Here is a 15,921-nt window from a genome sequence, read left to right on the forward strand (position 1 = left end):
AATGAATTTGTTTGAAAACAACCCCATACCGTTCCTGCAGTGTCCAAGATTTCAAGCATGCATTGTTGAGCATCTACTTCAACTTGCTGTTAAAGGGGAAAAAAAAAACACAAAAAACTATTTTATATAAAACAAAAAAATCACTCAAACATTTATTGAATATTTACTGTGCAAAATACAACAAATCTAACAGTCCTCCAACCTCAAAGAACCTGTATTCTACTAGGATAAAACACCATACACACATATATATAAGCATCTACAAAATAGATTAAAGGTGATGGGATAATCAGAAGTTAATAGAAATACTCTAGCTAAATTTTAAAAGATTGCTAAAAGTCTTTTTTACTCATTATATTTAGAATAGTTAAGAACCATATTTACAGCATTTTTTTTTAAGGAGCTGGGAAGGGGAGGAAGGAAAATATATAATTAAATACAGTATTTCCTCCCTTTTCATATTATGTCTTTTTCCTTCACTCTTTTTCTAGGGCGAGCATGTGAAAACTCGGTTTATAAATTTATAATTAAAAAGTGTTAAAAACAAGGGGGAGAGGAAGCTATAGGAAAACAGTTGCTGGCGATCAAAATTCCAGCTCTTCACTAATTATGAACAATGAGTTGTTAATATAGCATGAAGTCCATAAACAGAACAATCCATTTTTTTCAGAAATTATACCCTGTTTTAGCTATTTTATATAGCTTTATCTTTGCCAGTTTAATTTATGAGAACTATAAATTTAAAGATTTAATATTCAAGTCAGGTTAACTATTATTAGAGTTTCTGAAGTAGTAGTGATATTTGAAGGGGAAATCTCCCTATATATATCAAAAGAAAAAAAGTAAATTCATTTTAAGAGGTCATTCAATCACTAATGCAGTGTCACCATTCCACATCTAATTCTGTTCATGTTGCTACCCCCACATATTCTTTTATTTTTGAATGTGACTTTAAAATCATGAATAAATGCTGTACAAGAGAATCTGAGGAATACCACAGAACTTCCTGGGCTTTGGTTTCCTTCTCCTTTACAGGCCTAGATGACCTTCAAGTTTCTCCCCCCCCCCCCAGCTCTAAATCTACAAGCTATTTCATAAATTTCATAATTTCTTATTTTTAATGGATTGTTCACAAAATTTCCTTTCTTTGCAAGATATTTAAGAATTTTCCTTCTTATTCCAAAGACAGATCTTTGGTAGAAAAGGGACAGCCAGGGCAGCAGTTATCCAATATACCTTACAGCTACCACTCCCTTTCCCTTTTTCCTTAAGTATCCTTAGTCCTGTAGCATTTGTGGAACAAAGAGGAACTTTTAAGTATTTCTTTGACTTACTTATTTTTTCAGCAAAATTCATCATGCACATGGTATTCCTCAGATTCTCTTGTACAGCATTTATTCATGATTTTAAAGTCACATTCAAAAATAAAAGAATATGTGGGGGTAGCAACATGAACAGAATTAGATGTGGAATGGTGACACTGCATTAGTGATTGAATGACCTCTTAAAATGAATTTACTTTTTTTCTTTTGATATATATAGGGAGATTTCCCCTTTTATTAGGTGCTTTTAAAAATTGTTAAATGGGTAATTCCTGCTTATCTTCAAGTAGTACAGACAAACCTGGCCAGTTTACAATTGATGAAGATCTGGGATTTTGATCATCTAGCAATTGTCCTAGGCAAAATGAAATCATTCCTGACCTCAAAGAATTTATATTCTATGGAGTATAGACACAAGTATAAATGTGAAAGGGACAAGCATTTTAGGAAATGCAAAATAATTGGGGGATGGGAGGGCAAGAAGATAAGAGAACATATCTATTGAAGGAGAGCAGGGTAGCAAATATATAAAGGTTGTACTTAAGCTGAGTAGTGAAGGAAAAACTAGAAGATAATAAGATAGAGGTGAGAGGGGCCTGGAAACACTGATGAATAAATTTCACCTTGCTGGCTATATTACCTAAAAGCCAAGTATAGTGAGAAATGACCTATTTCTCATCACCACTGGTTAAAAACATCTAACATTCTTCCTGGTCTGTCATATCTTGGTGTTTGTGGAGTCAGCAAAATGGGAATACCTAACCTCCATTTAAAAACAAAACCAAAAACTTCATTAAAAAAAAAAAAATCTAAACAAAAGCCATGTATAGTCATATGAAAAAATGCTTCAAATCACTATTGATTGAACAGTTAATATGGCAGGAAAAGATAATAAAAGTTGGAGGCACTGTGGGAAAAGTGGACAGCAATACATTGTTAGTGGAGTTGTGAATTGATTTAATCTTTCTGAAGAGCAATTTGAAATTACGCCCAAGGGCTATAAAACTGTGTATACCCTTTGAGCCAGCAGTCTCATTACTGGGTCTTTATCCCAAAGAAATTATAAAATGAGGGGAAAGGATTCACACTGCAAAAATATTTGTAGCAGCTCTTTTTGTGGTAGTAAGGAATTGGAAATTGAATGGATGTTCAGCAATTGGGAAATGGTTGAATAAGTCGTAGTAGTACATGAATGTAATGCAATATTATTGCTGTATAAGAAATGATAAGCAGACTAGACTGATTATGGAAAAGCCTGCAAAAACTAACATGAACTGGTGCTAAGTGAAGTAAACAGAACCAGGAAGCCTATTGTACACAGCAAGACTGTGATAATCAACTATCATAGACTTAGTTCTTCTTGGCAATACAGTGATCCAAGACAATTCCTATGAAAATGCCATCCGCATAGAGAGTACTATGGAGACTGAAAGCAGATTGAAGCATATTTTCATCACTTTGTTTTAGTTTTTCTTTCTTGTGGTTTTTTCTCCTCTTTGTTCTGATTTTTCTTTCACAACATACCAGTATGGAAGTATGTTTGAAATGATTATACATGTGTAAACTATATCAGATTGCTTGCTGTCCTGGGGAGAGGAGAGGGAAAGGAGAAAAAAATTTGCAACTGAAAACTTTACATAACTGAATGTTGAAAACTATCTTTACATATAATTTGAGAAATAAAGTATCATTAAGTGTGTGTGTGGGGAACCAACCCCCTCTCCCACACGTTATTTTCATGCACACAGAGAACACTAACCTTCTAAATAGAATCATGAATTTCTATTTTATACCACTTTCTTAAAAAACAAATATATAATAAACCTTACATGTTTCTTTTCTAACTGTCTTATGTGTCTATGCTTCCTTCCTTTTTTTTTTTTTTTTTTTTTGCTACTCCATCCACCCAAAAGAGGGAGGGAAGGGGGAAACCAAACAATCAGTGCCAAGCTGGGGGGAAAAAAAAAGGGCACGCCATTTCCGCACCTTACTGTGTCACCTCAACCAGGAGGGAGGTACCTTCATCACAGATCCTCAGGAGATGTGGCTAGTCACTGAACTAATTGTTCACAGCTATTTGGATTAGTGTTATTCTTTGTATATGTTTTTTTTTCTCCTCCTGGTTCCTGCCTGCTTCACTTCTTTCATCTTAGAATGCTCTGAAATTGCCTGTTTTAAAAATTATATCCTATTATAGTCACATGACACATATTTGACCATTCCTGAATAGTATAAGAAATAATCTAAGGCACATTGAGAATCAATTCTTGGCTTTTTTCTTTAAACTTTCTTTCCCCCTTCATAATTAAGAAATTTGTTTTATTTGATTACTCCCTCCCCCAGTGTTAACCAAGCATACTCCTGTTTGTTTTCCTGCTGGGATTGGGGTATATGTGTGGTTTCTCAACTTTCCTTCACTCATTTCAAATAAGATTGAGGGTCTTTTGATAACCACTTCCCCTCTCCAAATTTATATATTCTTTTTTACGCATACCTCATTGAGGAAAAGAGCATTTCCAGGTCATTTTTGAGTGGTGAGGTGGGGATAGGGCTGTCAGTTTTTGTATTCACATATTGTGGATTTCTCCCCACTACTCTTAAGACACTGTTTTTCTAATGTTCCTTGCTTTCAGAGAATACAATTCTTGGGTAAAGTTACTTTCTCTTCTAATATACTTATTCTCCTACTTTTTTTCTTTGAGAGCTTTAATCTCATTTTAAAAAATCATCTTTAATAATTTCTTCTAGGTATTCATATTTTTCTAGGTAAAAACTCCATTTTCTCTTTTAAGTGTGGGCATGTATCTTTACCAGGTTGTTGTTGTTCTTTTTTTTTAATGGATATGAAGGAATAGTGAATCCAAACAAGAAATTGACACATTTCCTGTACTTTACTCAATATAACTCTTCCCACAGAAGCATTTTATTCCAGTGAAAAAATTTTCCCCCTCTTATTCAGCAAGAAAAGTATTAAAGAATGTTCTTTGTTTATCTAATCATGTAAAATCATGTAAAACAGTAACTTTTTCTTACCTTTCTATATGAATCTTCTATCGTAGGATCATATTTTTCAACAAATATTCCTTGAACAAACTGTACAGTCTGTAAAAAATTAAAAAAAAACAATCCAACCAATTAGTTACTTGAGTGCTTAGTAAGTGAAAAAGACAAGAAACAGAGACAAAAATGGATGGTTCCTGTCCTAAAATAGCATTCTACTACATGGAATGGGAGAGGAGACTAACAAAAATTGTAATCTGTGATCTAAATGATTAAAAAAAGGAGGATGATCTTTGTCATGTAGCTAGAGATAAGAGTATTTGTTGCCTTAGCATCTATGAAATAATGAAAAAATGCATTTGGATAGAAACTTAACACAAAGATATTAAGTGGCGGAGATGGGATTCAAACTAAGTTTCTCTTAACCCTAAAAACCAACACCTTTCACTGAGCCTGGAAAACAGCTTTCCAAAGTAGGTCTTTTTTTTTTTTTTTAATTTAATACTAATATGTATTGTTTTTTCAGGGGACATGGGGGTGGGAAAACATTAAGAGATAGAGAAAAACTATTTCTAGGAATGAAATCATCTTTAAAAAAAAAAAACCAAACCTCTTTTTCTCAGTCAATACTTCAGCCTTTAATGGGCATAGAGATAATATGTGATACTTAACTGCAAAGTCAGGAAACAGATTTGGATGAGTCAGTGTGATCCAACATGAGACACTGGATTCAGTCTCTGAGGACCTTGTCTGAATGCTCTGCTCATTTAAATCTACTAAGTGACCGTGGGAAAGTTACAATCTTTATGAATCCCAGTTTCTGTTATCTATATGATGAAGCGTTTCTAAACCTATGACCCTATGTCATTTGTTAGGATCTTCCTGCTTCACTTAAGTAAAAATATTATATTAAAGATGAATTCATTTGTAGACTTTCAAAAGTTGCAGAACAAATAGCCATATAATGTACACACTAACAACTTAATTTTTTTTCTATTAGTATTGGGGACATTAGAACAATGTGTATGGTTCTGAGGGTGAATGTTCATGTATATAATTACCTGGTCCACGTATCCTATTCTTTTCCTTCTTGTTTAATTAAACCTTTAATCAATTAAGGATAAGTTTGTAAATTACTACCAGAAACTATCTTCCCACTCTCTTGACTAATGATAAAATCAAATGCCTAGGCTTGCTTTTGAGTTTATCAAAAGCATGTGAAATGTATGCAAATATTTTAAAAACTAATCATAAATGATAAGGATACTTTAACTCCCAACTATCTTACCCTTACTACCAGGAACTTGAAGCTCAATTATGGAGAAACCGAAGGTTTCAAATGATATACGATCATATATTCATATATTAATCCGAATTTGCTTATAACAGAAAAAGAATTTGGAGAAATGCAATTGCAATTCATCTTTTGTTATGAGCTCAAATTTGATCTGACAACAACTAGAAGCTTTAAAATGTAATGTTAAAAGTAAAAGCTAATATAAAAAGACAATATTCGTCTAAGAAATATATACCTAAACTTTAAAAGACAGTGTTTCAAAATCAATTTATTCTAACACAAATAGGACCACACTCACCAAAGCAGACTTCCCAACACCTCCCGAACCAAGAACAACTAGCTTGTATTCACGCATGGTGGAAGGTTGTAGTCAACACACTTCAGTATCTAAAATCCAAAAAAATCCATTTGTTTTAAAAGCATATACAAACAATAACTTACTATTCATGTGTTTTTTATAATACTTTTAAACAATTTTTAAATTTAATTTTTCTTTACTTAAGAGACAAAACTTTAACTACACTAATGACCTCAAAAATTTTTAAACCACTTTTTTAAAATGTGGTAATACAAATTATGAACTTTGAGCCCTTGTGGAAGGTCAATATTACAAAAAATAACTAATGATTGATCCTATTTTTAGTCTCATCATATATCTACCAGGTTTTAAATAAAACAAAAACCTTTCAAATGCACAACAATCTTAGCAAGGCCTTGACTGAGATCACTCTGAGGTTGGGTTATCTGAGAAAAACAATCAAAGTTTCACATACAAAATTATCACTGTACTTCTCCCTCCCCCTCTTCTCCCCTCTCCCCCAATCAACAGCTGAAATAAGAAAATGAAATTATCCCTGAAAATCATTTCACGGGAATCTTAAGTCGATGACCCATGACATATAGGTATATCGAATAAGGTATATAGGGTATATAGAATACCACTATACACTGGTGAAATGGGATAGCATTTGACCTAGACTCAAAATAACAATGAGACACATTATGATCAAATTTTACTCTAACTACTTTTTAAAGATCTGAACTTTTTGCTATACTAACACCTAACAATGATATGCTGACTTTGACAAAGATGGAAAAAACTACCTATGGAATATGCATTACTACACCTGTAGTCAAGTAAGCATCCATCTACCCATCCATCCATCGAGAACCGAAGCCAAAGATTTTGCTTCTTCCATTAATTCATCACAAAAGTCTTCAGATGTGCAGAACCATTTACAAATGTTTTGCATATTTTCCTCCAAATATTATTTCTATTATGCTAACAATTACAGGTTAACACCAATGTTTCTCCTATTTAATTATACTTTTTTATTCTGAATGTTTTTTTAAAATAATTTTTCAAAGCAACATTTTACATGATGGAGGGAGGCAAATCATTTAGTATCACATGGTTTAAAAAAAGTTTGGGTTTTGCTTATTTTTAATACCTAGAAAAATGATCTTGCCAATGCCATTTCAACAGATTAGATTTCGTGCTCTCTGCTGCTAAACTTAAGAGCTTTGTGTTTGCAGTTTAAAGTGATTATAACTTGTTTTGAGTTATTTCCATTAAAAAAAGTTGAAGGGTTTTTTTTTTTTTGGGGGGGGAAGGTAGAGGAGAAATCAGTTTATTCTTTTGTACTTGCCAAAATTAATGTTGAGAAATATTACATATTATTAAACATTCATTTTAACTTCCAAGCAATGATTTTATAATCAGAGCATACAGCATGACCAATTTGAAACAAATCTATCATATTAATGATGTTTGTTTCATTAAAAAAAAAAAAGATGAATAACTTTATATGGAAGTTGTACCTAAAAATATTTATTAGGACATTTAACGACATTTGGCTTAAGTGAAGTGGGCCAGTCTTGGTTTTGCCACAAATCTTCTGTGTAACTATAGATTGGTCATTAAAAAGCCTTAGGGCTTCTTATAGGGCTAATACTGTAAGGCTCCTATGTTATTTAAAGGCAAACTTCTGGATCATATCTCTTCTCCTAAAAACATTAACATAGAATGAATTTATTATGAAGAGATGTTATGTTAAAAAAAAAAAAGTGGTTAGAGAAAAAGGAAAGAAGATAATAAGCAGAGAGTTATCTGGCCCAATGATATATTGTCAAAACCACTATGGTCATTTAGTTTTTTGAAGTTTCTTAGCTTTAGACCTTAACTCATTTTGGGAAGCAGTCACAAAGTTTTGACAGAATAACCTTAGTAGCCCCATCTAGTTCAATACTATTTGAAATCCATTCCCTCAATACAGTGGTCATCAGTCTTTGCCTAAAGACTTCCACTGGAGCTAGTTCTAATTGTTAGGACTTCTTCATTACACCAGTAATTTTCATTATGTCATTAATTTACCTATTTGCAACTTGTAATTTTACCGTTTCCAATGATTCCAGGCAAGCTACCTCCTTGGACTTCAATTTCATCAACTAAAAAAATGAGGGAGTTGTTCAAAATAATCTCAAGTTCTAAAGCTATGTTCCTTAATTTAATTCTTCCAAGTGACTGCCCTTAGAATACCTGAAGATACCTTCCACATTTAAGGGTTAAACACACACACGCACGCACGCACGCACGCACGCGCCACAAAAGTAACAAATTGATAGCTTAGAATAGCATTTACTTTAAAGATAACGCTTCTTGGTCTAGAGGTCAGTCATTATACTTTCAATTTGGGCAATCCATAGTCCTATTGCCTATGTTAAAGAATAACTTCCAGAAAAGTCCCTTCAGGTCAATCTTTTTTGTGTCCTATGAGGTTCCTTTTCTTCACAACTTATATATTCAATGTGTACTATATTATTTTATACTTACTACTTTGGTTTGTTCAAAATAATACATACTTGGTTTATCTCCTTCAATTAGGAGACCTTCAGAAAAGAGCATGTTTTCTTATTCTGATAAATTCTTAACGCCCCCCTGCCCCCAAACACTTAATAAACAGTAAAAGAAAAGGTGTTCAGTAATGTTCTACATCTATTTACTTTATTTAGAACAATGAATTTTCAAAATTGCCTGGTAGAAGACATTTTATCTTGTAAAAATTATTAGGATGCATTACTTCTTCAAAAGTTGAGGCAGTGTGATATAACAGGTCAAAAATTGGGCTGTTAGAGTTCTTAAAGTAGTAAAGAAACAGCAGCTAGTTGGTATAATGAATAGAGCACCATCCCTGAAGTCAGGAGAACCGAGTTAAAATCTGGCCTCAGGCACTTAATACTTCCTGGCTGTGTGACCCTGGGCAAGTCACTTAACCCCAACTGCCAACAACAACAAAAAACCAGTAAACCTATGACCTCTCAAATCATAGCACTTGTTCATAAATGATAATAATCATTATACATAAAATAGACCAAAGTATTGTAAGAATACTAGAATATTGATGGCCACAGAGGAAACTTTTCTATTTAAAAGACACAAACGATAATATCATAAATAAGAGGAAAATGGAACAAATTACCTGCCATATCTAAAAATGATTGTGACAAGATATAGATTTACTGGAGGTGAAACAGACAATTTTGATTATGTAAGATTCCAATCTTTTTTTTTTTTTTGCATAAATAAAACCAAAAAAGCTAAAAGTAGAAAAAGAAAAATGGGAAAGGGGAGAAAAGAATTTTTGCAGCAAGTTTCTTTGAGAAAGGTCTCATTTTTAAGATACTTGGGAATAGAGTTCAATTTCTAGGAAAGACTGAATTCCATGAAGGACATTAGCTATAATATGGAAAGAAGAATAAAAAAAAATACTTGTGAATTCTCAGGAGCATTAAGTATTGCACTAAGAATTAGGAAGCCTTGGGTTTTAATCTGATCTCAAAATACTTTCTTCATTTGGCTCTGGGCAAGTCACTTAAGATCTATCTTACATATACAACTGACAGACTAAGATGATGGAAGGTACTGTTCTCTTTCTCAAAAGATAAGAGGTATGATGAAGGGAACTACTATATATAATTTAACCCAGCTTTCTGCTAATAGCCATGAGGAATAAAAAGGAAAGGTTTTTAAAGAAATCTAAATAGCTACAGAATGAGCTTGGTCTTTTCAAGGGCATGTATCAGCCCCCTTGCTGCTTCCCACCTAGAAAAAGAGGGACACATAAAAGCCAAAAATAAAGTGGCAAAAACATACATAAATAATGTTTAGAATTAGCTAGTGAGGTAAGGCTTAAAAAAAAAAAAAAAGCTGCATTATATTTTAACAGCTCTAGTATTTTCAACAATACCAAGACCACTGCAAAAGCACACCTCTCATAATAGCCTTCTTAGTGTTGCCATTTGACTGTGAAACATAGTCCAAGGTTCTCAGAAGAATTAAATTTACAAATAAGCAATTGGGAATGGAACGACAAATGATGAGGACAATTAGATTGTTTCTAGTGGTGAGAAAGAATGAAGGAAAAACTCAATCCTTCTATTATATTAATATGTCAGACAAGCTAAAGGAATAAGAGGCAAGAAATACTCCAAAGCATTCAATAATTTTATGAAGAATTCATAGTATTTTCACGTCTTTTGTTATTGTTTGCTTGAATTTTATTTTCTCTTATTTTTTTTTTCTTTTTGATCTGTCTTTTTCTTATGTAGCAAGATAACTGTATAAATACGTATGCTTATATTGGATTTACATATATTTTTACCATGTTTAACATATATTGGATTACTTGGCATCTAGGGGAGGGAGTAGAGGGAAAGGGAGTGGGGAATTAGAACACAAGGTTTTGCGAGAGTTATTGTTGAAAAATTTTCCTTGCTGTTTTGAAAATACAAAACTTCAATAAAAAAAAAAGTGCTTAAAAAATGATTAAGAACTGTAGTTGACTTTTTAGTAATCTTTTCCAGTACTGTCTAATAACAATTCTTTTGCAACTAAAGCACTGATTTTTAAAAATTCAAGTAGGGTTATTACATATTTATACCTTATAAAGATAAGCCTGAGGATATTTTCAGAAAGGCCTGGAGACACTTACATGAACTGATGCTAAATGAAATTAGTAGAACCCAAAAACCACTGTACATAGCAACAAGGTTAAGTGATGATCAACTGTGATAAAACTTGGCTCTTTTCAACAATGACATGATTCAGGACAATTCTAACAGACTTGTGATGTGGAGAACATTTTGTTCAGAGAGAGGACTATAGGGGCTGAATGCGGATCATAACAGTTATTTTCACCTTTTTTTGTTGTGATGGTTTTGCTCAAATTTGTCCCTTTTGGATCTGATTTTTCTTGTGTAGCATAAATGTGGAAATATGTTTAGAATTGCACATGTTTAACTTATATTGGATTACTTGCTGTCCAGGGGAGGAAAGAGAAAAACATGGAACACAAAGTTTTGCAAAACTGAATGCTGAAAACTATCTTTGCATGTATTTTGAAACTAAGAAGTTATTATAAAAAACAAGCCTATCCTAATCTGTTGCGGCATTTTTAAATCTTTACTCTGTAGTCCAGTTTGGTAACTTTTATCTTCTTCATGGATTGGTGGGTAACCTAAAATCCTTCTTCTTTAATGGGAAGAGGGGTCACTTGGCTATTTTTGCTTTTGTAACACTCTCCTCCAACAATTCTTCTAGAGGATTAAGCACATGGAGCCACAACACGGTGCCACAGAACCAGATTAAAATATAATTGGCAAATTTTTCAAATTGGGAAATACTTCACAAAATGAATATAAACAGAACAGATAAGGTAAACAAATAGTTTGAATCCATGTGCAGCCTCTGCAAACAAGTAGCCCCAGTTTCTATTGGAATCTGACCTCCTGATCCCCTATCCTTTATTCTCATCCCCCCCCCCCATTGTTTAAACTAATATAATATATTCACGTGTATTCTCGATTTAACATCACATCTACTTTTAGGATCTGGCTCCAACAATTGCCCAAGGATTTGATTTTTTTTTTTTTCGGGGTGGGGGGGAAGAGAGAGGGGAAAGGGGAAGGGAGGAAGGAAGGGGAAAATGCAGTCAGTGTGTCTCCATCTAACCTTCCTTATCCGATTTAAAAAATGCATAAAACAGGCATTATACTAAGCCCTGGGGTATTCCCAGCCAGGGTAGCCATATCCCCACCCCCTCCATCTTCTATATTTGCTATTACAAAATTATCAAGAATCTATACTAAAGATATTTAATGCCTAAAGGAACGAACATTTAATCTGGAATCAAGAAGCCACAAGTTTAAATCTCAGTCTTGCTCTCTGCGTCCTTTATGCTCTCAGGAAAGTCCTTTAATTGCTCTGTCCCCATTTTCTAAAAGCATGATTTGTAAAACATCTCTTTCACCTCTAAATTCTGTGATTTAAGCAGAATAATCTCTTAACAATTCAGCTCAAATCAAAATATTTATTAAAAAAAATAGCTAAATTGTTTTGTTTTTAAAACACTATATGTTAAATTTAAATGGCCAAAAAAAAATTATATTTAAATGCCTATTATTTTTGCCTCTTCAAGATTTGGTTGAAAAAAAGATCAAAGAGCACTAATGCTTTGGTAACACAAGCAATTTTGCACACCTCCAAAACGTCAGATTTCTGCATAACTCATAATTTTAAGACAAAGGGTTATGAAAATGCTAATCTGGAACACTTAACTGCTGGTTGCAAATGTTGGCTGACAATTCTCTTCATTATACACTAGTTAAATTTTAGTTAAATTCCAGAAATATCTGGTACTAATCTTTTAGTCGGAAGGTTCAATAAATATGAAGATGGGATTTTGGGGGAGAAGGTAAAAGGGAAAGAACAAAAAAAAGTAACAAGCAAAAAGACAAACTATAATTTCACTGATATAAGAAATTCCTGGGGAGGGAACTATTTACCAAATCAGGTTGGCATTTGTTCTGTAACTTAGAATGTTAAGAGAGCTGGCTAAATACCACAATTAAATGACTTTTTTGGGGGGGATGGAGTGGGGGAAAGAGCTACACAATAAAGGCAAATATTGGGTCAAAATGCTAGCACCTGAATCTGGCTGAAGCAGTTTCTCCATCCACTATAAGTAGTAGCTCAAAATTAAAACAAAAGAAAAAACCTCCCACCCTTAGTCAAAATAAGAATCATAAAATTCATCAAACTGCAGTCAAACAACTCATTATCCATATCTCTTTTTCGAGTTGTCTGCCTTTCTGATCAGTAAATACCATTTCCAAACTTCAACACATTTCACAGCTATTGATAAACTATATTTTAGGAAATCTTTTATAATCAGTATTATTCTACTACTATTGAAATGAATAAAGTTACTAAATCTCAGGCATCCTATCTAGATAAGTGGAACCCTGAACAATCATGAAATCTGTATAAGCTTTTATTCCATAATATTTTGATCAAACACTTTTAGAATGATTTAGAAAGTTTAATCAAAGGGGAAAAAGTACATAAAAGCGACTTTTAAAAAAGTATTAACTATGCTTGAATTTCTTAGGAAACTGGAGAATTTTGCTCTTATTTTATTGAGAACATATAAAAAAAGGTCATTCTAGGAACTACTCTTTTGTCATTTTATTTAAATTATTTCACAAATTGTTTTGTTCCTTTTAATCAATTACTAACTCTATATGGGCAAATTCATTCATATAAAGTGTGTCCTTGCTATTCAAAACTCCATTTTCCAATTTTATTATTGTAATCTATTAAATTAGTGCTCCACATCATTTCTGTAACTATTTAGGTTATCTGCACTGTGACATGTAGAAAAACCAGTGTCTTAAATCTCTGAATTGATTCTCTAGATTAAGCAACACAATTTTACCTGAAGTGACAGTAACAAAGATTACTTCAAATGATGATTGCTTCCTTTGAAGGCAAAGGAAATTTCTGGGTCTGCAAAGCCCCATTAACTTTTAACATTCTTTCAATGTGAGACAGACCATAGAGTGTTATCAGTATGTTGTACTACTTAAAACAAAACATTTTCCTAACAAGTATTAAGCCCCAAATGTAAAATTTTCATTTTTATCTTACAACTCCATATGTAAATTGTGCAACTTTGCATTCTTTTGACCAAATCAGAGTTTTGTGGATTTTGGAGGTATGATCTTAACCAAATTCAGTCAATTAACTTGGCAAAAATCCTAAAATTTCAGTTGGATGTTTTAAGAATTAAATTTTAAAGCTGGAAGGAATCTGAGTAGCAAATTAGTCCAACCCAATCACAAAAAAAAATTCCAACAATACAACCCCAGGTTGTCCTGCTTCTGAAGACTTCCCCCACATTCCCCACAAGGAAAAGAGGATGCACTAGGAAAACCCATCCTGGGGAGCCCTAATTATCAGGACATTTTTCAAGATATCAAACTTATTCTAGGTCCCTTGGGATATTCAATCAGTTTCGGTTTTTGCTTTCTGAGTCCAAAGAACTTGTCTAATCTGTCCTCAATAAAACCCTCCAAATACTTGATGAGAACCATCATATCATCATGTCATCATATCTTTTTCATCTTCTTCCTCCTCCAGGTTACTAAACAGTTGATTTGGGTACTTTATCTGCAAAGCTCACTTAGTTATGTGATGGTCATTCCTAAGAATGTTACAGCATGTTTGCTTTGTTACTTGGGGGGAAAAAAAAAAGTCGTAATATTGGTTTATAATATGAACAATGAGTGATCCATGTAGACCTATTTTTATTCATTTGTAAACATGGTCGAGCAATGTTTTGAAACACACAGAGTAAAAGCAAGTGAATTGAGACAATGCCAGATCTTAGCTTAAATTTACTTTTTATGTAAAAATGTTGGTGTCGTCTTTTTTTTTTTTTTTAAAAGACAGTAGAATTATAGTTTCATCTTCTGAGTTGTTTCCTGGGGTTGTTTGGTTAGTACTTCAACAATCTCTATGCAGTACAATAATTACAAGACACACAGAGAGACCACCCTTGTTGGAGGGTAGGGAAATATTTGTAATTTTTTTTTCTAATTTTAAATTATCTCCAGAATGGAGATGTAATCAGATTTCCTTTCACTTAATAAACATCAAGTTCCTCTTAAAAATCAAAAAAAAAAAAAAACAAAACAAAAAAAAAAACACACTTCAATCCACAATAAGTCTCCAGAATTCTTTCTCTGGATTTGGCCGCATTTTCTATCCCAAATTTATAAGAACTGTCTTGGATCACTGTATTGCTGAGAAGAGTTGATCACACATATCCTTGCTGTTAGGAGGTGAAGTTTAAGAGCTGATTTAATTTGCATTTTTTAAATTATTAGTGATTTGGAGCAAATCTTTCATTTGATTGATAATATATATTTCTTTCTTTTTCAAAACTGTTAGTTCATATCCTTTTACTACTTACCAATTAAGAAGTGTACCTATTCTTTTATGCATTTCTATCAGTTCTATACATAATCCTGGAAAGCAGGATTTTTATTGCAATGACTCAATTAACTTTCTCTTTTTATTCTGGCACCATTGATTTGGCTTATAGAAAAGCTTTTTAATTAGGAATTGATTGAAATTACAAGTTTTATCTTTTATAAACTCTCACTTATTCAATTAAGAATTCTTCCCCTTGTCCACAGTCAAAGAAATCTTCCATTCTCTAATTTAAAATGTTCATGATCTATCTGGAGTTAACTGTGATATAGTGATCTAAATCTAATTTTTGCAAGAATGTTTTCCAGTTTTCCCAGACCAGAAATTTTTTTTTTTTAATTTTTAAGACCAGAAAAACTGACTTTTTGCCCTTTATGTTAGAACAACTTAGAAATTTTACTACTACCCCACCATGATTTATTTTATTAGTTCCGGCAAGAAAATGCCAGATTCATGAATTCTGGCATTGAAATGGCACAAAAACAAGACTACAAAAGGGAAACAATTCTTATTTATTTTATTCTTTCAATAGTAGCAGACGAAGAGATCTGGAACCAGTGTCACAATGGAGAGCAATAGGGATACAAAGTATTGTCAGATAGAAAAGGGTTCTGCACATCCAGCCATTCTGGAGAGCAATTTGGAACTATGCTCAAAAAGTTATCAAACTGTGCATACCCTTTGACCCAGCAGTGTTTCTACTGGACTTATACCCCAAAAAGATACTAAAGAAAGGAAAGGGACCTGTATGTGCCAAAATGTTTGTGGCAGCCCTGTTTGTAGTGGCTAGAAGCTGGAAAATGAAAGGATGTCCATCAATTAGAGAATGGTTGAGTAAATTGTGGTATATGAATGTTATGGAATATTATTCTTCTGTAAGGAAGGATACATCCTTCCAGCAGGATGAATACAGAGAGGCTTGGAGAGACTTACATGAACTGATGCTAAGTGAAATGAGCAGAACCAGG

At 33.0% G+C, this 15,921-nt stretch overlaps 1 protein-coding gene across 1 annotated transcript in view; it reads right to left on the bottom strand.

The window, feature by feature from the left end:
- The window catches only part of RAP1B (RAP1B, member of RAS oncogene family), a 46,643-nt gene that overhangs the window by 9,691 nt on the left and 21,031 nt on the right, over nucleotides 1-15,921 (bottom strand). Inside the window, exons 2-4 of the mRNA XM_051961765.1 lie at nucleotides 5,918-6,006; nucleotides 4,356-4,424; nucleotides 30-86 (exon numbers count right to left, since the gene is read on the bottom strand). Of these exons, the coding sequence (XP_051817725.1) occupies nucleotides 30-86; nucleotides 4,356-4,424; nucleotides 5,918-5,974 (183 nt within the window). The 5' untranslated portion in view covers nucleotides 5,975-6,006. The remainder of the gene's footprint in view (nucleotides 1-29; nucleotides 87-4,355; nucleotides 4,425-5,917; nucleotides 6,007-15,921) is intronic.

This window comes from Antechinus flavipes, chromosome 5 (genome assembly GCF_016432865.1).
Source record: "Antechinus flavipes isolate AdamAnt ecotype Samford, QLD, Australia chromosome 5, AdamAnt_v2, whole genome shotgun sequence".
Taxonomy (NCBI): Eukaryota; Metazoa; Chordata; class Mammalia; order Dasyuromorphia; family Dasyuridae; genus Antechinus; species Antechinus flavipes.